This window comes from Hylaeus volcanicus, chromosome 1, assembly GCF_026283585.1.
Source record: "Hylaeus volcanicus isolate JK05 chromosome 1, UHH_iyHylVolc1.0_haploid, whole genome shotgun sequence".
Taxonomy (NCBI): domain Eukaryota; kingdom Metazoa; phylum Arthropoda; class Insecta; order Hymenoptera; family Colletidae; genus Hylaeus; species Hylaeus volcanicus.
The window spans coordinates 36,598,485-36,625,730 of NC_071976.1; the positions used below are offsets into that span (position 1 = coordinate 36,598,485).

General features: G+C 41.7%; 2 protein-coding genes across 3 annotated transcripts; one reads left to right on the forward strand and one right to left on the reverse strand.

Annotated features, from left to right (window-relative positions):
* Positions 1–32: 32 nt before the first annotated feature.
* On the reverse strand, positions 33–26,537 carry LOC128877579 (photoreceptor-specific nuclear receptor-like). Of its 2 annotated transcripts, XM_054124995.1 has the most exons (10): positions 26,126–26,537; positions 24,961–25,122; positions 19,859–20,306; positions 15,681–15,784; positions 15,206–15,238; positions 10,166–10,280; positions 3,318–3,433; positions 2,823–3,034; positions 2,254–2,548; positions 33–1,709 (listed from the first exon to the last, which is right to left on the reverse strand). In XM_054124995.1, the coding sequence occupies exons 2-10, from the start codon at positions 25,079–25,081 to the stop codon at positions 1,471–1,473; spliced, it is 1,683 nt and encodes a 560-aa protein (XP_053980970.1). In that variant the 5' UTR covers positions 25,082–25,122; positions 26,126–26,537; the 3' UTR covers positions 33–1,470. The 2 variants fall into 2 exon arrangements, with proteins under 2 accessions (XP_053980970.1, XP_053980979.1); XM_054125004.1 differs by lacking the exon at positions 15,206–15,238.
* On the forward strand, positions 3,440–8,162 carry LOC128877570 (centrosomal protein of 78 kDa-like). The gene has a single exon (XM_054124982.1). It carries the CDS (start codon positions 4,921–4,923, stop codon positions 7,072–7,074), a length of 2,154 nt encoding a protein of 717 aa, XP_053980957.1. The 5' UTR covers positions 3,440–4,920; the 3' UTR covers positions 7,075–8,162.
* Positions 26,538–27,246: the final 709 nt, after the last annotated feature.

The window sequence follows — 27,246 nt, forward strand, 5'->3', positions numbered from 1 at the left end:
AATTATTGATCTGACACTCGTTGATTCTTATGTATGTATACTTTTATTACAAGTAGTTACGTAATAAGTACCTAGACTTTTACAGCGAATAGTATCACAACACGAAATATACAAGAAAAGCACAGACGAGTATTCTTTCTTTACAGCTGTCGTAAAACTCATAGCAATTACTCGCACATCGAAAACCTTATTTCAGATCATTTGAGATCACCAACAAGTACGAAAATGAACGAAGAAAACAAATTTAAAGCAATCCCCATTCACTTTCCTCGTATTCTGAAACAAAATTTTGTCGGATCTTCGTACAAATCGTTTCGAGAACACTTGAAACCGAGAAACAAAACGACTTGGTCAACACGTCGAACCTAATGTTCGATAAACATTTGTATAATAAATAAATGTGTGTGTATGTATATATATATATATATATATAATCTATATCCTTACGTTGCAACCGAGTATCTCCCATTCAGTTTAGATACCGTTGAATTGTTAACTAAATACTGTAGATATCGTTTCGTTTACCTTTTCTCGAAGTTTCCATATCGTTAGCCGATCCCAATCTAGCGGCAAAAAGAAATCACCAGACGGGATCGTAAATTCATCAAAGGGTCATGCTTGGGGCTTCATCCTTAGGCCAAACCATACTCGCTACCTCGATCGATCCTCCTCGAATTAATTACTCCTGCACAATAATTTTTTATTCGTTTCCTTATCTTTCGTTAGTACGCTGGTCTCCTGAGAGTAATTCCATGCCTACGTTGCACTCGAGTTAGTATAACTGTCTTTGCTAAGCCAAGTCTTTCTTATTCTTTTGTACACAATATGTATGTTGAGGGACAGTGTGACAAAGGAATGTCATTTAATCGAGCGATACGACTTGTTCACTCATTGTCAGTGTTCCTCGAACTTTGTCAAACAGTTGCTAGACTCTCTAGAGTAGAGTTGAACTTATTCATTATTTTTTATTTCTTTAATATATTTTATAACTGTTTTTAAAGAAAGAATTCATATTTAAAAAATTTATCCACAATTTACGTAAGTTCACTGTTTTTAATTTGAAATTGATATACGTTGGTTCGCTGGAGCAATGTACAAAAGTAACTGTGAAATAGATTGCAAAATGGATCGTTTGGTGATTTATTAATAACTATTTCAAAATTAATGTGTTTTTGAATCTCAATTTCTTCTTCAATTTCATTTACTACTAAACAAATGTTTTTAATAAGGCTAAGGTATGAAAAGGATCAGTTTTTCACTCTACATACCAGAGTTCACAGACACCAGTTTGAGAAACACTGATATAATCAGTTTCGTTCATATTCGAGTTAAACGCATCACAGAATGAACGCGCGAACTTGCAGCGACGTTTCACTTAATTCGTATAATTCGCGATGTGCCACTGTACAAACGCCGATTTCCGAAAACTGATTTCTTCCTCGGTGGTCCCCCGTGGTGCAAAAGTGTTTCTTAATTTTTGTACATATCGCACAAAACTTTCTCCATCGGAGTGTTGCCGATCGTTCTGTGAAAGTATATCAACTCCACCCTCGACGCTGGCACCGTCCTAAGTAACGGCAGCAACAGCAACAGCCTGCCGAATCGAGCTGGACTGGCTGGTTGCTGGGCTCTGGCGTGCTGGCCTAACATCACCTGTGCCTGATCTTGCAAATTCTCTATTTGGCTGGAATCTTTCAAGCCACGAGTTTCTGAAACAGAAATACGAGACGCTGGTCTGGCCAATTCGAAGAAAGTTTCATGTTTCTGTATGTACCAATACTGTCTAGGACGGTGATCATACATATCTATAATTCTTCAAGGAAACGACTACTTTATCTATTTTCACAATTACACTTCTCTTTTGATGGATTCATGGGTACAGAAAAATATTGGGTTGTCTGGATAGTCCATGTCGATTTTTGGCAGGTGGTAACAACAAATGAATTCAAATAACATGTAGATGTATGTATCCCTTAAAAGGTTGGAGAGGTTGTATAACAAAATGGTATATACGTATTTCAATAAATGTACGAGTATATATCAAAATTTCAATGTGCCTTTGAGTTTTTCTTAAAATTTTCCACCAACTTCCAGGACAACCTAATATAATGTACAATCACAAATTAATGAATTAATTTAGTTTAGGTCAAACAACTCATCTTAAATAATAAATGAGTGCAACTGTAGAGTTGTTAGATATCTTCATGTAAAAGTATCGTGTAAAATCCTGTAAAACTTGGTAAAATTACTAACCTGGTCGGAACAAGACAATGGCTTTCATGCAGGCGAACTCCGCAGGATCTACCATGATGGCCTTGTATCTCTGTAGGGTATCGTGCAAATGCCTGACATCCGCTGCCACCTGACTCGGTTTACCCGTCGTTGTCTGCATGTGGATTCCAGAATGTGGATGTGGATGCGGGTGAGGTGACAGAGTCAAAGCAGTCAATTCCGCGGAATTGAAAAGGGCCGAGGATTCGAGTGGCAAGCACCACTGCACAGCGTTCAAAAGGAAAAGCTCGGACCAAGCTTCTTCGAGCAGTATTACCTATTACAGACGGAAACGTTCAATTTGTATCACCTTCTTAAAATACTGAAACTGTTGTTCAAAGTCCTTTCTATTCTCTTCCTTCTTTTATCATCCTCTTTGCGTCTTAACATTTTGAAAATCTGTATTGTAGTGCGCTTTGCTGTAGTAAGCTTTGATAGCTTTGACACTGTTTGAGTGCTGTGACACTGTTTGAAACTGTGTCATTAAAGGTAAGAGATGTTTGAGATTGAAAGATCATTAACGACGTTGAATTGTTTTTTTTTTTTAATACCTGATCTCTGAAGGGCAAACTCGCGAAAGACGGAAGATTTTTCGCCCATTTAACGGCCATAAAGAGAAGCCTCGCGCTAGTTTCGTAGACCGTTTCAGCGCTAGCTGGCGAATACAACGACGGAATCACAGGCGGAAGTTGCGTGCAACCGCTTCTTTGAGGCGTCAATGGTTCCTCGTTAGTCACGTCTATGCTGTCCTCGGATGCGTTTCCTATTATAAAAGATTGTCCAACGTGTTATTAAAAAAACAGAAACACACACAAAAATGAACGAGGCACGCTAAAATTAAAAAAGAAAAATGGAAATAATGAAAAGTTGTCAAAGGAAAGAGTAACTAAGCCTTCGAGAGTGAATTTGGAGTAAATTAATGTAATTTCACTTAGAATTAGGATGATTTTCATCGTATAGAAGAAAAATTACAAATCACAAATATATATTTTCTCCAGTGAATAAATAATAAAAAAGCAACGTACGGATGTTAAATTGATACATACCATCCTCGTTGTCCTGTCGAGGCGGTGTCGGAGGGTTGGCTGAATTTGTTGTCGGTGCAACGGTGGGTAAAGGCAATGGTGTCGTGTATCTCGCCATAGCCAACGACACAGGTGGCCTGAAACATCGTATTTTCCCGTACTTTATTCAGGATTTTAATCAAATTTTCCCCTACCCTATCCTGTTATGCAAATACTTGTGCAAAGACTCTCCATGGTGATTGCATAAAATTCAACAAACTGGAGTCATCGTTCCAACGAATTGTGTTCCGAATATTCCGTCGATAGAACAAATATTTTTTTAGTTTTTACGCAGTGTAGCATACGGTTTATTTCATAGTTGTACATTTTTTACATACTTGACCTAATTATATCTTATGAGCAAACTAAAACTGTAAAATAATTGAACTTGTTCTTTGAACATTTTCAACTCTTCAAACGCACTATGTTTTCTATGTACAGACCATTGGCGCGATCAAAGGACAATTCCAAATTTATACGGAGCGCCAGTGAAATCACGCCAGTTTTAACAATCAAACCGACAAGTCGACCCGCTCGCCGACTCGCGACAACTTTAACTCGTTCATGCGCGAGTTTTGTTTGCATACTTTCAACGTATGCCGCGTAGAAATTTCGTTTTACTAATTTCGGGTAGGTAGATGGACGAGAATAGACCGACGGAAACGAGAGACGAACACGGTTTGCAGTTTTTCAGAAGAATTTTACGCCAAAGTCTTCCAAGGGGGATTTTGTCGAAATTCTTGGGATAAATCGAGAGTACAGATGACGGCGTGTAATATAAAAATTGTGGTTAGTGTACGAACAAGGCAGCAAACACGAAAGTCTGAATATTAGAACGCAAACAGGTAAATTCACTCATTCGATCACTTTATTCCCTTCACCTATATGTCTACAAAATTTCTACAAAAGTTTTTCCTTTAAAAACAAAAATGATCATTTTTAATACTCTGACGGACGGTTGTCTAAAGTAATCGAGCTCGATATGTATTCGCTAATTTTTGTGTGGTTGGTTATGTCTTTATTTGAAGTAATAACAAATGTTCAATAATCAACGAGGTTAGAATTTAACACTCGTTCTTTATTATTTTCTGTTGCTTTCAAACGAGGTAAAATGCATTAAATTGAGTTGGACGATTCTATTGTAAATATAAAGTGTCTATATATAAATAAACACAGGTTGATCGCTGTACTCTTTTATGTATAAAATTTAAATATCATCTTGTACTCTAACCACTGAATTATTTTGAAATTAGACAAGTACAAGCACAAGTAGATTAGAATTTTCTCGATTTAAATTGAATATTTTCATTCTCGACTTGACTTTTCCTAACTGTAGACACATTCCGTTGTACAAATAACCCATACTTTTAAACTACCCCTCGTTTACGCGAATTCTTGTTATATATTTTAGATTAGCAGATCAGGTTAGAAAAATCTATTTTCTAATCCAGAAAAAAAAAAGTGGTATTCGTCTAAACAACAATTGGTCTAACATTTCGTTACAATAGATATCGTATCGACAGAATAATATCTTTGAATTCTTCGTATCGTTTAGAGAGCAAACATCTAAGCTAAAGCACCGTCCATGATGGGCAATCCACACGAGGACCCAACCGCCCCCTCGGCGAAGAGAGGGATCCAAACCGGCAGAAACTTCGCCACTTCGTACATGGAGCTGTGCAAGCAGCATCGACTGCGTCCACTGCCAGTAATCTGTGTGGCTCTGCCTCACAACTTGGACTTCACCACCGACAGGGTGAAAATGGACGACTGGAATCCGATCTTGAACTCCCTGTCCCTCGATCGTAGCCTGAAATCGATCAGCGTGCGCAGCAGGTACCAGTGTCGCAAGCCACTGGAGGAGATCAATTCGGAGGACAAAGCGAGAACGATGGGCAAAGCGCCCGTAGTGTTGTCTCGCTATCTTCTAGAGTGTTTGTCCCACAGTGTCAGTCAATGCGTCGGGAATTCTGCAGCTCTGACCAGTCTGGAACTGGAAGGCATACCGTTCCCACCAGATTGCTTGGCTGTGCTGTGCGTCGGGTTGTCGCACACTCAGACCTTGCGGTACTTGTCCCTTCAGCGCTGCTACATCGGGGACAGTTCGTGCGAGTTGGTATGTCGCACCGTGGCCGACGTTTCCAGCGTCAGATCGCTGAACCTCAGCTCCTGCGACCTGACCTTCAAATGTGGATCAGCCTTAGCAGCGGCGCTCTCGAGGCAAAAGTTATCCCTCTACCACGACACTTGGAAGCAATCGTTGAGGTACCAGGAGCCGAACATCGAGGCGATGCCAGGATTGCGTCGTCTGACGTTGAACGACAACCCTCAATTGGGCGACACAGCGGCGATCGAGTTGATCGAGGCGATACGGGACAGTCTCTGGCTGAAAGCTCTGGACATGCAGCGTTGCGGCTTGACCGACAAGATCGCCAATGATCTCCTGGAATTGCTCACTTACAATACAACCTTGATGGTCCTCGACGTCCGACAGAACGCGAACTTGAACGAGGAGCTGGCGAAGGATATAATGAAGAGGCTGGCGCAGAGCAACGTGGACGCAAAGTCTGATTTCAGGTGGCTTGGTTTACCTGAACAGAATCGAAGAGTAGCCTCTGCTGGTGGCAGGAAGAGGACTGAGAATGAAAACAAAACGCTGTCCAGACCACGAAGCGCCATGACGGAGTACGCCAAGAGACCCTACCAGGCTCCGTCGAGAAAATCAGCCACTACGACGAACAACAACGTATCGAAAATTAAAGGTAGACCGCATGTTCCACCGTGTAAACTGGTACGGCCTCAGCAGAGGCACCAGGAACAACAACAACAAATCGGCCAGAACGGTCAGCCGAAGCCTAAAATGTCCCTTCATCTGGACCTCCAGTCTCATATACAATCTGTCATAGGCGAAGGGATGGACACCGCGTGCAACGGGACGTACGAGAACAGTGGTCGGCGTGAAACAGACAGCAGAACCTGTTCGAAAGCTGATACGAGCAAGGTAGACGCGACGACGCAAGTGACGAGCAGCCCGGAAGTCGAGGAACTATTAAGAACTCGCATAATCCAGGTTGAATTGGCGGAGGCCAGAGCAGAACACGATCGCCTCGTAGAGGAAACGAAACGCAGCAGTCTCTTGTTAGCCGTGGAAAAGAATCGCCGCGAGGAGGCCGAGGCGAAGCTGAAAGGCATGAGGAACAATCTGACAGAGTTGGAGAACGCTTTGAAGGAGAAAGAGCAGGAAACGAATGGATCCGTGCTGCTTAGCCAGCAGTCTCTCGACGAGATTTGCAGTTCGTTTGATCGTCTTTTGGAGATGCTGGACAGCGTCAACAGGAATCCAAATACCGGCAGAACGGAGTCCACCGAGATGGCGATTGTTCAGGCGGACATAAAGGAACGAGTCGCCTCGGTAATCCGACAAACAAAGTCGGAGAATCTGAGGAGAGGATTCGTCGTGGACGTGGACGAGGACGACTCGATAGGGTACACCGAACCGATCAAGAAGTTGGCCAAATCGGAGAGTGACGTCAGAACGACGTTACCTCCGATATCGACGATGCATTTGGAAAGGAACATAGGGGATAGCCCAGACGTAGGTTCGTCCGCGCTGCCGAGCAGAATTCTATGTCACGAAGCGAGAATGGACGCCATGTCTCCCAGAGAGAGAGCCAGAACGCTGTTCAAACAAATTCTTCACGCAGACTCTATGTTCGACTTTTGCAATCACGTGGATTAAATGTTGTCACAGACGGAATGGTTTTTATAGAAAAATACATACGCACAGAAAACACAAGTACTGGGGCTGGAGCGGTGTAACCAAAACCGTGAGAGCTAAAGCGGATAAATAAATTTCCCATGTACAGAGACGAGCAGAACTGAACGGAATTTATGAATTTTCGGGCAAGTATGATGTTTCGAAATCGTAACAGCATATTGCAATTAGTTAAACGACCATGTAATTATTTATATTTCCTTTACTGTCTAATTTGAGAGCTCTATATTATACATCTAGATTGAAAATGTGCTCAGTTTCATTCATCGCTGTACAAGTCATTGAAACGTAGATAATACTAAATACTTTTGTATTTCCACCAGCCAACATTGCTATATTTCAATTGATTTTTAACACGACTATTGCAATTGATTAATGCAATGTGAAACCGCACGAAAATCATGAAAGGCTCGCGAGGTCAGTCCACTTTAGCTCTCATGCTCACAAATACTCCGTCGTGTAGAACGTAAACTTGGCGATTGATTAAGAAACGACAGCAATAAAAACGTATATAAAATAATGGTAAGGAAAAGAAAATTTGTTGGTGAAAAAGTCGTTCTTTTCTTTTGTATGCTAGTGGATTAGCAAGAAACATCAACCAAAGGCGAGGTCGATAGATTTTTCTGTGCCCGTTAAACGTGTCGCGAATCGATGATTAGACCGAATCATCGAGATAAACTGATTTATATCGTCACATTTTTCTTAAGTGCATTATATTGTAGATGGAATAAACACCCTTTATTCTTTTTAACGAGAATTGTTTCATTCGGATCGCATCGTATGCGCGTGACTGTATTTTTTTGACCACGATATATTATTGGCACTGTTTCTCAATGTGTTTCTCCGTTCGATACATTTTCTCCAACATATAGGTCACCGAGGTTTCCAATGAAATCGCGAATAAAACCTTGTTCAACTTATATAACACGGATATTCGATCCAGGTATAGATTTATAATGAATGAACGAGAAAGGACTATAATTTGCTGGTTACAATTGCGTTGTATCATTGTTGATGGACCCAAGTTACGTAAGTACAAAGTAAAACAATCTCACTCGTCGATTGGCTATCGTAGAAAATGATAAATGACTAAAAATTAACTAAAAATTGTCTGTCGATGTAAAGTGTAGAGTTTTTACTTATTTTTCTACTTGTAACTTGGATCGATAGACTAAATGAAAAGAAAAAACCTATACCAAGTGTTCTACCACTGCAGCATGTATGATTGCTCGACAAGCTAGGTACATATTATTATCTTCCGTACTAGTCTAATAAATATCAAATGTTCTAATTAATAGGTTTAAGAAAAGAACGAGGTATGGTTGGTTTGGCTTATACATTTAATATATTCTTATACTCGTAGTAATACAAGTCATGAAAAATTCCGCGACTTTCTGATCGACCATCTTGGAGATACATATAAGACAAAACAAGAGCCAACATAGATGCGCTGACAATTCTGCTACGAGTAATTTGTATTTTTACGTTCAGCATCTCATTGTCAGACTCATCGGGAAGTTGAACAAATCCAGAGAAACGATGAAATTTCCACCGATATAACGATACTCCTACCCGTTGGATCGAATAATAGCCCAGAACGTTGAAAATGAATAACATTTACGAATACTGGAACAACAATAAACTGTGAAAACCCGCAACGTATAACCATAAAGCCTCCAGAGAATTACTACTTTCCAGAGAGTCTTATCGTTGGTATATCGAACGGTGAGCGACGTTGGCACGCTCGCTGTCGCTTTTAACGTTCACCCCTTGGCGCTCTATGGATTTTCCATTAGTTCCAACCTGAGTGCCCAGTTACCTGAAAAACGGTCAGCTACGGGCTACTAGTCAAAGGTAATTTTTCATGATAGATCACGCTCGGCGTGGCGTGTCGCGAGCGCAACTTGCTCACGACGGCGAAAAGTATGCTGCTGTGCAGCAGAAGATCAAACGTGCCAACAACGTCGTCGGTTCTCTTGCTCTTGCCGTTGTTCCTGGTGAATCGGTGATTATCGATCGCGAGTCCTCGGTGTTACCTTTAATCCCCCCCACCTGCCGTGAGCATCTTGGATCGCTTTGAAATTCACCACGGCTCTTGTACCGCACGTCTAAATAGACGCAGCAGGACGCTCTGGGCGAAAATAATATCCAGCTCGCTGCTCCAGGAAGTGGAGCAAGGTTCTTGGGCGCTGAACGGCTGCTGCTGCTGCTTTGCTACTTTGCGAGCTTTGATTAAGGGTTCTTGAACAATCGCGATTACGGTCACTAATATTAGACTACGGTGGGTAATAGCAATTCGTGCGACAGTTTATTGGGAAAATGTAGGAGCCTTGATAGACCATCTCTGAACAAGTGTAATACGATGGCTATGGATGATACTAAAACGATGGAGATTTGTCAGAAAGAGCGCAACAACTTGGGGCCACGGACCGTAATTGCATAGCCATAGACGCGTGAATAAAGCTTATTTGCCCGACACCCTAGCTAATATTCTTTCCACGAAGCGTACGTTAAGGGTAATATAATAAATATACATATGCAGAAATTCAGAAAAAAATATTTGCAATAATCTATCTCGCGCGCCGGACTTGGTGAAGAAAGCATGCAGCTACGAAAACACGGGTAAGCCAGGACGATCAGCTTACGGCTACGAGTAAAACCAAGTTGCCATGTTATTTTGAACAGTGACCCTGCAACCCTCTGAATATAATTATGCAATACTATTTTTATAGTTGGTAAGTGCATGGTGATTCTTTTAGACTTGACATTTAGCGGAAGAAAAGTGTTGTTCATGTGAGATTAAACGGAAATAACTAGAGTAGTTTTAAAAGATTCATTCGATCGTTGAATTATTTCTTGAAAGCTGTATTAGTTCTATTTATATATGCACATACTTGAAAGCCTGACAATGAGTGGTGAAATCTGTCTCAAGGGAGAAATTCGGAAGCATATGAAAATACCTAAAGACTGTTTATTTACTATTATAGTGTTAGGTCTGTAATAATAGTAATAAATTATTGAATAAATTCCATCAAATGGTTTGATAATCACTCACCCAAAAACACCGACAGCCACTGCAGCTTCCCGAAGCGCGCGTTCCTGGTCCATCTCGACGAGAGCCTCTGGTCTGATGGTGGCAGTGTTCCTGGGTTGCCGTTCATTCTGCACGGCTACAACAGAAGCACACACCTACGATGTAACGTCGATAACAGGCGTTAATTGCAGCCATGAATTAATTACACGCTGGTAAATTAACGCGAACCACTCCCGTGTACGTGTACCGTCTCGCGCACGTCCTATTACTATTCACAGTACATAATGTCTTTCATAATTTGTGCACGTGAACGCGACCAACGACAGCCTCTTAGTAATTACATATTGGTCCGTTAAGAATCGAATAGGCAGCCTACTTTTCTCAAAAACTGAACAAACTGATCGCTTTTGACAAAGGAAAAATCAATTTGAAGAAAGTTTCGCTTACATTTAGGTTTCTTTCGAAGAAACGAAGAAAAGTTGGGTGGGCGACACGTCAAGTATCGAAAAGGGAGATTGACAATTATTGATAGTCGTAAACAATCAATGTAATTCGGTTGAAAAAAGTTTCGGGTGTCGGGAATGGTTCCGAGGGAACAAAACGTTTGGTCGAGACAATGGACGACGAAAGAAACTTGCGACATTCGTTTAAGGAACATTCTCCGATAATAGATTTATTATTGGATTGAAAATCCGTCCCAAGGGGAGTTTCTTGGTTATTGAAATATTAATGGAACGACTTGATTCGAAAAGTCTTGCCCGATTAATCGGGAAACAAACGACTGGCCAGGGGCCGCCCTCTCGTCAAACTCACGTAACGCTGCGTTATATCACGGCAGCGCGCAGTGGGCTGCGACTGACAAGCGTGAATTTAACAGACGCGCAGGAATCAGCAGCGTTTATTGTTTGTATATATATATTGCCGTTCGGTAACTCCCATTCGGCTGACAGCTATCCTCTACTGGAATAACCTCATGTACTATGGATCTCGAGAACGCTTTTTTCTTCATTTCCCTCGTTTGGAGCAGCACGTGACTGCTTTGATAGCGGTGGTCACGGCACCGTCGACAAATATTGACAACTGACATCGGAGATTTTTACAGACAATTAAATGACGCAACACGATGCTTTCCAAGATAAATTATTGATAGTACTGTAGGAATTTAGAGACGGCACTTCAATGTTAAACATTATATCTACATTATGTGTTTAAATGAGTACTTACGGGAAAGAAGTTGCAATGTTTTTGGTTTGTTTTCGCCTTTCATTGCAGATGAAAAGTAATAATAAGCTGTATTCAGTTTTTCCTATTTATTATATCCTAGAGTTTCAAATGATGAACGATGATAGAACAGATTCTGATTTTCTTCGAATTTTAAGACCCGATCTCACAATGTCTAGTTGGTCCTAGTCTACCTCAAAGTTAAACAATCCCCAACAGTGTCAACCAAAAGCGCTTAAAACAACCTTACACAAGGGATGTAATCTGAAATCACCTTCGACTTTTCGTCAAAGTTACATCGCGAAAAACGTTTCGGGATTCGTCCAGCCGTGTTCCCAAAGGACAGAGAGCCCGTGACGTCAGCCGCGCGTTAATGGCGCCGCGATTAGGGCACTCAGTGGTGTGTAACGGCGAGCAAAATTTTTTCCAGCTTCCCTTTTAGCGCGGCACGGTTGCACAGTAATTTCGTAATAATAAAAAGCGTGCCGGCTCGCTTTACCTCCGTCGTGCTGCCTGCTGAGCGGTTTAATAGGATCCTCCTACTTCGTCAAGCCTTTGGCGTCGTCGGCGTCCTCTCCCTTCCTCCAACGGTTTTCTTCCCTTCTTTCGCTCGCTCACTTTTTCTCCCGCTTAACCCCGCCGCCAGGAAAGATAAACGCCCTTCTGCAGTTCCCTCCATTGCGTCCCCGGGAAAAATTCTTCTTCCCCGCGTTACGCGCGCTTTCCCTTTTGTCTTTTTAACTCTTCAGTCCGGTTATTTTCACACAGCCCGTCTCCTCCTTTCGCTACTCTTTTTTTTTTTTTTTTTATCGCTTCACTTTGTGCATCCTTTCTTTAACGCGAGCGACGCAATTAACGTGCCGTCGCCGTCGATGGTAAGATTGTTAGGGGTACGCGTGAACTTTCAGGCCAGTTCACGGGAACCGTTCACGTAGCGGTGCTCTAAAACCGTGGCAGTCGCTGCTTCGTTAAATCCAGGGACTCTTGGCGAATCGACCGATTATACGCATTTTATGCACCGGTGGTGGTTAAATTAATACGGACGCGAGGAAATTTTTTTTTTAAGATGAGATTTTCATTCTTTACATTAAAACTACCACGACCGGTCAAATGACTGTTTTCACATTTTTTAATACAGTTTTTATGCCCAACATATGAATTATGCAAAATTGTTTGATGCATTATTCGATCTAGGTCCACGTAAAATATCGTTGAATGTCATTAAAGAAAAGTGTGTTTAAAATCACAGTAGAAATAGTTACAAGTGAACGTTGTTAGTGTCAAGTACGTTGTAGGTTATTGGTATTTTTGAGGTGGTTTTACGAAACAATGGATATATCTCGGTGTACGTGTCTCCAAAGGAGTATATTGTGCACTAGAGGGTTAAAAGTAAAGTACCGTGCCAAGAGGATGTTTCCTAACGAATTCTCCAAAATAACAATCGTTAATTCTCCTCGTTCGATAGATGGACACTTTTAGCCAGTCATCCGAACCCTTCCCATCCTTTTCATGTATACGTCGGCGTCGTCCAGTTTCACACCAGGAGAGATAAACGGCCTTTCACAGATCGTTTCATTCTCATTTGCGTGAAGCTCACCGTGGGAGGTCCGGCTCCCTTTCTTCACTTTGTGTCTTCTCTTTTCGACTTAGCGTTATGACACAATTTACGTATGGACGTATGGACTCCCTCTCTGTCCTACGTCGGATTCCGTGTTATCCTGTACGTGCGTACGTCCCTTCGGCGAAAGGACGAGCGACGGACAACCGACCAGCAAATTTTTACATGCAGAGAGATCGGGTGCACGTTGCATACGTTTATTTCCCCCAATTAACCCTTCGGGGGTTCGTCGAGGGCCACGCGACCGTCGCTAACGATCGCGGTGTTTACGACGCCGAGCGTCGTTTCGCCCGCCGCGCCGCGGCGAACCGCACATCACGCGTCCAACGAAACGCCGAATCTGTGCGGTTACTTTGTGCCCCGCCGATCTGGGTACCCGATTTCGGTTAAACACACGCAACGACTATAGTAATCCTACACGAAACACTCGCGTGTAACGTAGCTGTTCCGTAGGACCAGGTTTGGAAGTTTATTTATCGCCATTTTCGGTAGAATTGGGAACAGGGCTGCCACACTTTATGGGAAAACATATGGAAATGGTTCGACGCGTTTCTCAACTTTTTGTTTCATAGAGTTAACCGACTTGTCCAATGAACGGCTCATTTGTAGAAATGACGAATGCATACTAGATAATTCATGAAATTATAAGACGATAACTGTGTCGTTAACTGTGGACCAATTTTGTTCAAATCCGAAGCAGATGTTGATATGGAAATATAGAACTCGAATACATATAAAGTTTCGTTTAAAGCCGTTTGAAGAAAACTGCAATTGTTAGCCCAACATAGCAACCGTTCGATCGAAGATGCTCTATTCAAATATCCCTTTGGATTCCTTTCGCAAAAAGCTGCAATCTCCGTGCGATACGAATCACGTTGTCAAAGAAGTTGGCGTAGTTTCGTCGTCCTGGAACCTAACTCACGATCCTCGGGAATCTAATTCCCCGGGAACAGTCGACGTTCCACGGAGACACCGTTGGCGTCGTTTCGGTCGTCAAGGGATCCGGGATCCAATTGGAAGTATTTCTTCTTACGACGTCAAGTTCGGCAATAAGAAAGTTGACGTGCCCCGGGAGGAGTTTTCGCGAGATGGGAAGCGGACAGAGGAAAAGAAAGAGGGGAAACTGAGGGGGGAAATGCTCTTTTGGCTTGGCAGGTGCGCCCACGAGTTGGCTCGAGAGGCATTAAGAGTTGAATCGAAGGCTGCCACCAAAGCAGACTTCCTCCCGTACCAATCACTCTGCCTTTATCCAGTTATTTATGTCGCGAACGTAAAGGACCCTCGCTCGAGTTCCGTTCTCCTAGGCCGCGGGGGACGCCGAGCGTTGATTGATTCCTACAATGCGGGTTTACCTGTGAAACCGGGTAATCGAATCTATCGATAACCGGTGTTCCGGGGACAACGTTTTCCGCGATAGCTGAAATGGATATCTTTCTCTTTCGCGAGCGCCGGAACGAAAATAATCCTTTTTCGAGTTGGCCAATGTGGCTACTAGAGATTTGGTCCAACGCGACGCGTATACACGTCGAACGCACTTTACTCGTTAATTATATGTATAATGTCTCTAATAACCAATAACAATATCGTCGACTGTTGACAGCACCTTCAACCTAAAATATCAAAGTAAATGCCTTGCATATTGCTCGCAGAAAGAAAAGAACTCGACCCACAGAGTTAAGCGATCAAATCATTTTGTTAGAGTGAAACAATAACGAACGATGATAGCGAAGCTTGGATCGACCGAGCAACTAGCTATTTTTCAACCAGCTATTTTATAGAAAGAAGAAACTTTGATGGAATTGTAAATACTTTAGTCGAGTGATTTAAACGAGTCAATTATTATTGGAATAACACAGTTCCGTTTTGTTTGTTGTAAGTAACGATGAATAATTATGTAGCCAGAACATTGGACAAATTGTCCAAGTCTGTTTGAGTAAGTACCTAATTCTCTTGACTGTAGTTTTTAATCATGTTCGAGGTAAGAAGAATCATATAATTTTTGCGAATTCGCTTTTCAATTCGTGGGCACTATTTTTCAAAATAAGGAAATATCTTCCTTTTTTTATTATTTATGGCATGAAATTGAGCAAATAATAAATACGACAGATATCGCTTTTAGCTGTCCAATTTCAGTTTTATATGTACATTGAAAAAGTCCTCAAATCATCCTAAACTTTATTCATTTTATAAATCCACTTAAGAAGAAATTGTTTTATGCTCACCGTATGGTATCCATGAAGTGGAAAAGACATGTTCTTTAAAACGTAAAAAAAGAAAAAATTGTTTCCATTTAGAACAAGCTTCTTCGGTTGGTAAAATATATATTCGGTACAAGTATTATGAAAATTGAATGTAATTCATCCTGATTTTGTTCCAAACTTGCAAACTGATTCTAGTTTTCGCCGTTCATGCTCCCACAGTGTTCGTATATGGGAACATTTCGAACAACTTGATCGTTCCAAACGTTCATCTTACAATAACTTACGCATTCACCTTAAATAATCAAAGTTTTCTTTTCCGCACTAATATAACTCAAATAAAAGTCGTCCTGAATATCCCGAGCTCCATCGCAATTTGTTCACTTTTAAGTGCCCACTTGAAACATTCCTTTCGGACCAGTAAATAACGCAGAGTAGGTAAACGAAAGGAAAAAGCAATCATCGCGCAGAAATAATTCAATTCAATTATATTACTCACCGTCCTTATTCATTCCCATCTGCATACATTTCTTCAAACGACAGGCCTGACACTGATTTCGGTGAGCTTTGTCTACGACGCATCTTCCAGTACCGGCTTGACATCTGAACATACAATTTTTCCAAACATATAAGATGATTCTGATACTAAAAAACGTTCGTAGCACATGACCCCTTTGATAACACCGTATGAAATCAATGACTCGTAATAATTGCAGATAAATTGTCCAAATATATTTCAGATTCAATCCTTGTGATCATAATAAATGGCGCCAGATGGTTCTTGACAGATGAACTTGGACAATTATTCAGTCATAACAGAAGAATTTGTTGACGAATATAATAAAGAGTGCAGTCAATTTGTTTATATAGAGAATGCTCAACGAGAATTGTACGTAAAATATAAATACATTACAACTTAAACGAAAGAAGTATCTCTATGAAATTTATAAACGTTTCATTCCAAGTCACCTATGTTACAGATAAAACACGATCAAATCTGCTTTCGAATAAGAAAGCGTCAACGATCCTAGCCATTGTGTAATGGCAGAGCATCGACGAGTAAAATCGAGTAAGAAAGTTCCCGTTCCCTGTCGGAATCGATCGATCGTTGACGATGATGTTTCACCGACGATGGCCGTAACTTGGCGGCTGTTGTCCCTTTCGGAAAGGCGACGAATTTCGAGCGCACTTGCCGGAAATCCTGGCTGCGCACTCAGGAGTTGGCGTTAAATTCGATTACTTTCATTGTTGGGCTAACCCGGTTATCCCTTCGAGCTGACGATCGTAAAGCTGCGACCGCTCGAGGTCACGTACTTGTTCTTATCCCTCTTAATTTCATCCAATCCCGCGGCAACCGCGTGGTACATACTTGGTTTCTCGGGGGCTTAGAGCTACTTTCTCATCCTCATTCTCGCGGTCCCTCGAGACGGGCCCCGATCGACAGTTATTGACCACCTGAGACAGTTAGGAAAGTCAAAGAAGCTCGAAAAATGGGTGTCGCATGAGTTAGGTTAAACCCACATTATTGTTCTAATAATAACAATACAGCATCATACCAACCAAATTGTAACGTCGAAACAATCGATGTACCCGAATCGCGAAAACGACTCGAAAATGCACCGCATAAACGACAAATAAAGAGTTGACTGCTCCAAGTTTTGTCGTGCAGGTCGAGTGGCAAAAAAAGGATGGCCAGAGTCGTAATTCCTGGGGAATAGCCCGGGGCTCGATCGGCCGGCGCGACGCGACGCGACGCGACGCGACGCGACGAACCGGTCGATCGATTCCCAGGGCTCCGTTAGCACGATTTTAACTAACGTCACTCACAAGGAGGCGGCTCGATCCAGCAGCGCGACGAAAGGACGCCACCGTCCTGAAACTATCTTGTCCCGAGGCGGTAGTGTACGAACGGCACCGAAGGGTGGCTTGGCGTGCTGTCGCGCCAGCAGGGTTCCTCTCGCAAATTGATTTGCGTTCACACCCCAGCGAACCTCCGCGACGCTGCCAGGCCCCCGTCGGGGTCTCCAACGTGCAGCACGGGGGGATACATCACCCTCGGCCTCCTACCCATTCACCCTTCAGAACCACATCATACATTTATTTACGCATCTCTCTATTCTTCGGCTGGGCCCACCATTGTTTGCTTCATCGAGTTACCGGAAGCATGTGCTGCATGTTATCACGCCCGCCGATCTCAGGTCTGGATGATTCGATGACTTAACCCCGACCACGATCAACGACGTGGCTACCTACGATTAATGCGTGGGTCCAGTCGAGAGGGAAGTGCACTACTGGGAATATTTGTTGCACCACCGCAGTGAGTATTATACATATTTAATGTTTATGGTTCTAGTAGCTAAATGGTCGGTGAATTGGTTGGTTTTCGACTTTATTTTAATCTAATTTGTCAAAGAGTCAAGGAATCGAATAGAATAACTGAAATTTAGTTGACGAATTAAGTCTCACTGCCACTCACTGCCACTCGGGCCACTGACTGAGATATATATACATGATAAAAAAATTATAAATATTCGTATAACTCGGTATCAGATTCATTTTAATTATTATGTAAACAGAGAATTTCTATCTTCACTTTAGAAGGAACAACAGAGATCAATTTTAAATAACATCAATTTTAAGTACAAGAATACAAAGTGAATCATAATAGCCTAGAAAGCAAAAGTACTTGGCACGCCACCGTATATAAAATCACGACTACGCGAAAATCATTTCTAAGCACTAGACATTTTCGGAGCAGGTTGCGACTCATATGGTCCACACTCTGAATAAAGCTTTGCCATCGATGGATCTATTTAAAAAAAAAAAAACTATCACGGCGAAAAAGGTCGATTCATTGCGTGCAAAATTCAAGTGTGGTCCAATGGGAGTTTGTGCGAACTCTCGATACAATCTGGAGCATGCACAATGTACTTAATTGCATCTAACCGATCCGTGAAGTTGGACTTTAATCCGACGATTATGGTCGATGCGCTGCCGCGGCGCATCACGTCGGGACGCATCTGTCGCGGTCCGTTCCCCTCTGCGTGTAATTGGTTATCTGTGCGAAGGCTCTTCACTCTTTACCGCATTACAGCCACTCGAGGAGAGGTGGTGGTAAAGAATATAAAAAAAAAAAAAAAAAAACCACGACGAGATACGATCCGACTCGCGACGATCGAAAACGACGCGAGGGTCATCATCAGTCTCTGCGCCCGAGTAATTTCTATGTCGATCGAATCAAATGGAAAACGGATTAGACGGATTCCGTAAGATCTTTAATTTTTCCAAGATGGATAATGCATATACATAAATTTGGTAAGAATAATGTAATAATAGTGATGAATATTAGTGACTGACTATTATTATAAGTAAAATCATAGACACAAGAAGAGTTTCTGATTTATCACAAAAAAAAACCATGAATCATTGATCTCATTGATACACAAAGAGAATCCATTAAAATGAATAAATATATAACAATATAGACTACCGACTAGAAACCAGAAAAAATGCATCGAATGGAAACAGTGAAGAAGATAGCGTCAGCGTAACAACTATGATTGTATAGTTGAAACACTTATATTCAGCGATGTTTGGATTCCGGTCACCCGTTCAAAACGGCTACAGGACCAGCATTTATTTTTCAAAGAACAGGCGCAGGGGTTAATAGTTTGTACATCGAGTCGTGTATTTCCTCGACAAGCTTAACGCGCACATCTACGAGCGCGCGTTATCGATAGTCACGTACGTAGTCAAAGGGATGCACGCACACGTACGCCAGTAGCTCGTATGGTGGTCCCGTGTAAAACGGATCGAGCGTATCAGACAGCGATTCCGAGTTGAGAGGGATCCGATGGAGATGGATGGCCGTTCCCAGGGGATGGTAATAGTACGCCGTTATACACGGAGCCAGTGCGGCGCGGCGCGGCGCAGCGGGTTAGGTGGATAGGTCCTCCACGGTTCAACATTATGCCGTTACGCATTGTTGGCTGGTATTACGATGAGCCCACTCGACTTGGACCACATGGCGCCACTGGCTGGCCAGTTTGACATTAAACGCCATAAGAGGATCCGCTGACTAATTTCGATCTGATAGCAGGCGAGATCGGAGTCCATTGCGGTGATTGTCCAAACAAACATTTCCACGGAGCCAATGAAAGCTTAATCCTTTCGCGCATGTAAATGTATGGACAGAGTTGTTCTAGCCAAATCGAGTACGAATGCACAGCCTTAACCGTATGGCCTACAACGACGAGTGAGACTCGTGATAAGTAATTTGGCCGATAAACAATAACCACGAGTTTGACTAGCGGTACTTTGTTCGGACTTGTTACCTTCCTCTTTACTATATTTACTGTATACTATACCAATCGGGAGATAGCGCATAGGTCAAGGGGTTAATTGTCGTTGAAGATATCAAGTCTTGGTTTTTTCTTGCATGTCTAAAATGTATTTTCTCTTATAAATCACAGCTTACTTAGAAATTGTATGTATCTGGCAAGAATGATTACTCGTGTTTTAATAATTGAAAACAGTGGCAACAGTGTCCTATATCAGAATTCCTGTATGACTCGGGCTAAAAACGGAGGCACATCGAACTCCAATATTCTAATATTATAACTAAAAATCCAATGAGACATCAAAGTTCATCGGTTTAAGAAATTTCCACCAACTCACCTGTATATCAACTTTCGTCTGACGCTTCGTTTGAAGAAGCCGCTGCATCCGTTGCAGGCCAGGATTCCATAGTGTTTCCCAGAGCTGGTGTCACCGCAAACCACGCATATCAAACCGAGGCTGCGCGGTGGTTTGCTGCCATGTTGCGGCTGCTGTTGCTGTTGCTGTTGCTGTTGCTGTTGTTGCTGCTGGTGCTGGTGCTGGTGCTGGTGCTGGTGCTGTTGCTGCTGGACTTGTCCCAGCAAATGTGGGTGGCCGTTTCCGAGCGCAGTTAAGTACGGTGACCTCGCGAGCGGGAAATCCGTTGGTATCCCTCTGCAAAGAGGCACTGGACACTCTTGAACCGACCTCGAGGCGTAAGGATCGTGACTCGAGGTCGATCCTGTCGCTCCTAAGGGACTGTAGCGTTCTGGTAAGCCTGGGGAGATTACGCTGCTCTCTCCCGAGTCTGAAAATAAATGATTCTTCTGTTAGGTTTCCTCGACTGGCTCACGGCACTTGAATTTTTATTATGAAATTACGCGACATTATTATTTCCGAATGTAGTTAAGCATTCGGTGCCTGCGGTACGGTATATATGTAGATAAATTTAAATATTATTTGTTACTTTATCATTGTTATTCCTTTAAAATAATATTGTTATTACGAAGCATGTGTTTTGAATTGTACGGTAAATTATATTTATTCTTCAGAAATATCTACTTTTTTCCAATAATTTCATTCTTCATTGCAACTACAGTTGCCAACGAATGCAACAACAATATCAGTGAGTATTTCGTTACGAAGTACTATTTATTATTATACATATATCGACGTTCAATATTTCCCTGATCAAACTTGATTCATCCTATTCGATCAGGTGGCAGTTACGTCCCACTAATCCCAGAAATCTCTTCCATGGGTTCGTGCGACCAACCCCAAACAGTACACGCCACCTTCTCCACCCTTAATTGATTCTCACGAGGAGGGGGTCGAAAGGACACGGCGATAGAACATTAAGTATTTGCAACAGAAGAATTTACGAGGCAATTGGCAATTTGCTGCTGTTCCTCAAATTTCTGATCAATTTAATTACCGATCCATCGTTAAAGTGGTTATCGATATTGTTTCCAGTTATTATTGATTGTGCCACAAAAATCACTGCTGGATCAGAGGAATAAGCGATGATTGTTACTAGAAATAGAATTTATGATTATACGATATGTACAACTAGTGATGACTAATAACGATGACACTCAGCATTGCAACAAACCTGACGTAATTCTATGTGAATCTGATTATTTAATTATGTTCCGTTTATAAACATTCGCGTAAGTCAGTATATGGTATTCGTACTATATGTATTTAATAATTAACTATAAGAATGAAAGTTAAAAACGTTAAATAAAGAAAATAAAAGTGTATGTAATAATTTTATTCGAATGTTACAAAATTCTATATTCTATACTTACAGCATAAATGTGTTATAATCAAAATATTCAATAATTCATAACGTGGAAAGCAAAAATTTGAACTGAGAAAAAAATTCAAATATTCGGATTTCTGACGAAAATCACTGCTCGATTCGCTATGGTTTTTGTCCCTAAGAGACGAGCGGTTTCTTTTCCGCATCCCTTAAGGCTTACTGGCTGAATAGCGAGGGCAAACAGTATTTACATCAAGAAATGAGTTCGTAAAAAGCACAGAAGGTAAAGAAGATCCGACATACATATTAATATGTTTTCGAAAGGGAATAGAAGCCAGACAAAAGTGAGAAGATTTTGCCATGGGGGAATACTAAGCGGTATTTTCTTTGATTTCTTTCTCAAGTATTCTCAACTTGTTATTTCAGTGAAGTGCTTTAATTGCTGGATTTATTTGGAGTATTTCATGCTTTTAGTAAACGTCAAAAGCTTTGGATGAAACCGTTCAAAATATTCATTATGTTCCGAACTGAACATTTTTTATACTCCTCTTATCTTGCGGTGCATGTTTCTTTCTGTCTATCTCTCTTTCTGTATTTTCCTATGAACACCAAATATTTATTTTTATAAATAGCTTCATGAAAATCCTACAAAGGTAATCTATAGCTATTAAATACGAATGTTTACACAAGTAGACACAATGTTAACCGCGATATGAAATTATCGAATAGACAGTTTTTAACTGTGGTGCAGTTAATTGGAAAATAAATTGCATCGACACAGTTCCTTGGGTCACCGATATTAATTGGAAAATGGAAATGCAAAGAGATCGGAGACCGGCGAACATCTGCGTGATCAACGAAATGTGATTTCGCTTCTCCACTCAGATTTATTAGTCACGCTGCCAACCCCGACGAGGCGCGAGATCTCCGTGGAATCGTATTTGTCGACTGCCTCGCACCCGATCGAAAACTCGTTCCGGTCTCGTTAATGCCGCGGGGTCAGATAGGATCCGTTCGAATTACCATGCGAATCGACAACAGGTCGATATCGGGTTAGGGTCCCTCTCCTAACCCACTGCAAAATGATTTAACTGTGCCCTAGTCTGTCGAGTTATTTAAAACTACCCCATTGCGAGAAATTGCGACCACACTTGAAATCAATCAGAGAAAATAGAATCGACCAAAGGAATATTCCAAAATTGACATTCAAGTTAAAAGTTTGTATTATTGGCAGTTTTCCAAGCATTTATTGTATCATGTAAAATGCTTGAAAGGAATTCAATTCTCTGTAGTTGTGTTAAAGAAACATTTTGGGCAGCCGGGAACCTGGCAGCCCGAAAACAGACAATCTACAGGATTCAAAGAAAATTGTTATTTGAAATTCTCCTTTAATTTCTGTTGGTATTACTTTTGTTTACGTTTTATCTTAAATATGAAATGAACAGTATTCGACTTGATTAATGAACTTTAATATACATATATTACCTATACAGTCCTCTTGATTGAGAGACGATATAGCCATAAAATTAAATATCGAAATTCCTCAAAGGTACTTAAAGAGGAATAAAAGGTAAAAAACATTATTCTGTCTATGAAAGTGTAACAGTAGCACACTTTAAAAATTCACAAACTGCACGTTACTACATTCGACTCGATAAGAATTTCAGACACGTTGTCATCCCAGCTTCAAAGTGCTAATTACGTGCCATACGATGACTTTATTGCATCAAACCCTGGAGATGCCGTAATCGTAATCAATGATCATGCCTACCGAGCACGTTCGAAACATCGACCGGCACGCATAATCCAGCTACACGGTAAAGAATTCAATCGTATCGTTTCGTCGTTACAGTCACAAGGGATGAACTGGAGGCGATTATATTAATGCAACTCACGTAACGTCCTAAGCGTGCCGGCTTTTCGATCTCGTTAACACCCTAATCCCGACGAACGCGCACAGAGAGCCACAATTTGCGACATGTGAAATCTATCCTCAAAATGACGACAAATTATGCGACCATTTTCTCGCGAGACTTGCAATCATTTCTGAATTAGAAACAGATTTTCGTTTTTCACCTACGATTTCGTGCAAAATTTGTTCGAGGATCTATTCAAATCGCTCTCGAATTATTTGCCTAAATATATGTATATATTTTGTAATGAGATTGTAAGTGGAAGTGCGGGCTATGTAACCCTTCGGGGAGCATTAGAATAAATATGATACATACACTATTTTTTATTAGTTTTTGCACAAAGAATCGCCCCTTTCTCGACTGTGACACAACTACAGAGCTACCCTGTGTAGATGGCAATCGACATCGTTGACCATAAAGTTTCCAAATAGTCTCGCCGCGCCGCGCCGCGCCGCGCCGTGCCTATCCACGTACACGACGACATTACGCCATTAGAGTAATCAAATCTCGGGCGGAAGCTCGCGAAATGCCACGAGTGCCAGGGGTTAAACGAGAAGAGAAAAATTATGCGGCCTTATGGTGACCAGGGGCGACGGTTTCCTCGTACAAAACGCGAGCTATACGCGTCGGGCGAGCGTACGAGTGTACACAACGAGCGCGAAACCAGGGGCGTCAAATTTCATTAGCATATCAATGGTGCCGGAAGGCGAGGCGCCACCTGCGCCCCTGTATTATGGGATCATCGTGGAACCATGGTGGGGCTGGACGGAATGACGACCAGCAAAGGGGACTCGTGGAAGCTCGAAGAAAAAAGAGATTTCGTACATACTGGCTACCGCTTTGGTCACACCCTCCTCTACCATGCGACTAATTGTTACCGCATTAAGGAGATACGTTGATTCCGCGGTTCTCTGGGATTGCTTCTTCTATCGAATTGATTCATTCTCCTTTACAAACATCTGTTCTGATTGTTTTTGATGGCCGAATGTTGATCGAGTCTCGAACAATATCAACAGTTACACATTGATTCGGGGAACGAGTAACAAGTTGGTTCTCGAGTGGTAGATTAAATCATCGATGACACTTTCACATATACCATTTCAACTGTATCGTCACTTTTATATCGTATAACGAAACAATGTTGGTTATCCATGTGGGTGTTAACCTGTCCCCTTGCTATACAGGTAAAAGTTTCAAGGTTGTGTTTTGCTTACGTAAGGCTGATCAAAGTGGCAGCTATCGCGATCGTTGATTCGACGGGTGAACTTGCTCTACGTATCGAAGATGAAAGAATCATCTTTCTCAGTGAAAGTTTATAAAACATCATTCTTAAATATCTTGACCGAGGTAAAATGGATCCCATAATATTTCATCGAAATGCAACGTTCACTTTATGCGAGTTTACATTTTTCATTTAACTTGCACGAAAATCATGCTACATTCTTTGGCTCACTCCAGATCTGATTACTCTAATGGCGTAATTTCGTTGGCCGCGTTGCACCCTCTTTTTCCACTTACCACCCTAGAACCACGGCTCGCATAAAAGTACGTCGGGGATAGATTTACGTGCAGTCTGTCTCCTCGTACATGAGTTAAAGTCGGATATTTACGAACGAGCCGGCGCGGCCGCGGGTGCGGCGGTATACTCGCCAATCTGTTTCCGTTTATACAAGATGGGATTCGTAAACGTACATTTTTTAACACAGGAATTTAGTGTAACTCGATTCATCGGAATTACTTTACTCGTTTCAATTTGGAGTAGCGATTTGTTGATACTAACTCACCATGTCGAATACTTAGAGGGCTAGTAGGACTCCTTGGGTGTTCCGATTGTGTTTCGTTCTGCTGTTGTTGATGTTGATGTTGGTGTTCCTCCGAGGATGCAATCGACGTTGCTCCGTTCATGGTGCGTCGATAAGCATTCCTCGTAAAAACAAGACAATCAACTGTAACATGGTAAACGATCCATAAGCGTTACTACATATGTGGTATTATGTATATCGTTGATGTAATAACAAGTACTAAATCTCAAGAATTTTTCTCACAGACAATACTTAATTCTATCATGTTTATAAGTATTATATTTTAGATCATTTTTAATGCTCCAAAATTTTCATGAAAATAGCAATACTTAAAGGAAGAACGGAAGAAGACATTTGGATAGTTTTATTTATTTTATTATATATAAAGATTAGTCTTCCATTCGTACTGTTGAGAACAACAAACACATGACAAGTCTATATTTTTTTTTATATGCTCTATACTAGCACTAAAGACACGTGCCTCAAGTATTTATATGTATATGTATATGCATATGCATATGTACATTTGTAGAGAAATTAACTTTTTTTTTTTTATCAAGTTTTGACACGCAAACATAAACACAATGGAGACCAAGTGATAAATATGTAAAATAACATCAAAGGTTTGGAAACTAACAAGTATCGCGCGTCAGGATAGCTTCGTAAGAATTACTTGATGACATTAAACTATATTAAGTGAAAAACACTATTTTAAGACGCTACGATAAATATGTCGTAAGTTGTGGGCAGAGACAATGGGATGGTAAACAAGACACCTTTTACCAACTAGAAATATTTGATTGAATCAGATATTACACACTCAAGGTTTCTAGTTGAATAATTCTCCACGACTAGCGCTTGACATATACATGTACACCTATATTTCTTATCGCAACAATAAAATACAGAATAAGATGAAAAGATCTGATGGAGAAATACTAAACAATGTCTTGTTTGAAGGAGAATTTATTTTGCTCGAGTCACTCACGCAGCATCACTCGTGACCCTGTCATCAAGAACACTTTTCCTAATGGAAATGAAACGTCACACCTTGCAAAGGATACAGACACCAGAAAATAGACCGGAGTCGATTCTATCCTCAGAGTGTCACACTAGTCTTAAATCTAAATTTCGAGAATTCTCTCACCTGACGAAGCTCCAAGAAGATCACTCGCGTAACACTCGCGCACACCAATAGTCCAAATTGTCCAAAGTCACCTTGGTACTCTTTTCTCGCACAAACTCTGAAGCAGGAAGCATTCCACGAGCCTGTTCCTCGAGAGTCTCACTAATTGTAAGTTTCGCGGCCCGATCTGGCGCGCGAAAACTGTTCCATGGCCCGACTGGCGTCGTTTCAAGGATCAACTCCGAAACTCAGACCTTCCGAAGGACTCTGAACGCGTCAGGGTGGCCGTGGTGTCCAACAACGACGGATGACATCTCGAAGTCGGCGTCTAGACGAGGGATCGAGGTTGGCCCGACGCGAACGTTCCCGTGTCGAGGTAGACGGCGTCGTTCGCGGATGGCAGACCGTTGTCCCGACGCCGAGCGTCCCGCGGGCAAACGGGCCACCGATTGGTCCGTTGGCACTTTTGAAGGCGGGATCAGGAGGCAACGCCGGAAAAACAACAAAAACGAGGAGCGGGAGGATTTAACCTATAGCCGGCACGTTTGACGCGGCGCTTCGCCGACGACGCTCGTCGCGGCGCCTGCGCGCACCCCTACGCGTCGGTTGACGCCTGGTCGACGACGCTTTAACCCCCACCCTCTCGCCACCGTCACGAGACGACGCCTACCTTCACCCACTGAACGTCGTGCAATTGTTGATCGTTGGTTACGTGGTAGTGAAACTCGCCCCCCCCCCTCTCTCTCTCTCTCTCTCTCTCTCTCGCAGCGAGATTGGCAAATTTCTTATCCGAGCCTAAATTTCGAGTGACGAACGAAAGATAGGCAGGGCAAATCGACTAACATTGTGTACAAGTAAAAGAATTAATATGGATTCTTTGAGTATAATTGGTTTTGATAATTTATTATTTGATCTTTTCAATCCTTTAGTTGTAGAGTTTTGTTATTTAATTAGGGTTATTAATAGGGTTATTAAGAGTTTTGTTATTTAATTAATAGTTGATTCAGTTCTTACATGCGGTTTTTCCTTGATGAAAGATGGAGGCTCAGATGCATGCAAAATTCAGATGCAAGAAATAACAATTTCAAGGACACTAAACTGAGTTCTTATCTGTGATTCTCATCAAAATCAACTTCCAACAT

Excerpts from the sequence above, each read along its gene's own strand:
- LOC128877579 (XM_054124995.1), bottom strand. The coding sequence starts at position 25,081 with ATGAACGGAGCAACGTCGATTGCATCCTCGGAGGAACACCAACATCAA. Across the intron at positions 3,434-10,165 it reads GTGGCTGTCGGTGTTTTTGG|GCCACCTGTGTCGTTGGCTA; the intron begins GTGAGTGATTAT and ends ACGATGTTTCAG. Across the intron at positions 1,710-2,253 it reads CATTGTCTTGTTCCGACCAG|AAACTCGTGGCTTGAAAGAT; the intron begins GTTAGTAATTTT and ends TTTCTGTTTCAG.
- LOC128877570 (XM_054124982.1), top strand. The coding sequence starts at position 4,921 with ATGATGGGCAATCCACACGAGGACCCAACCGCCCCCTCGGCGAAGAGA.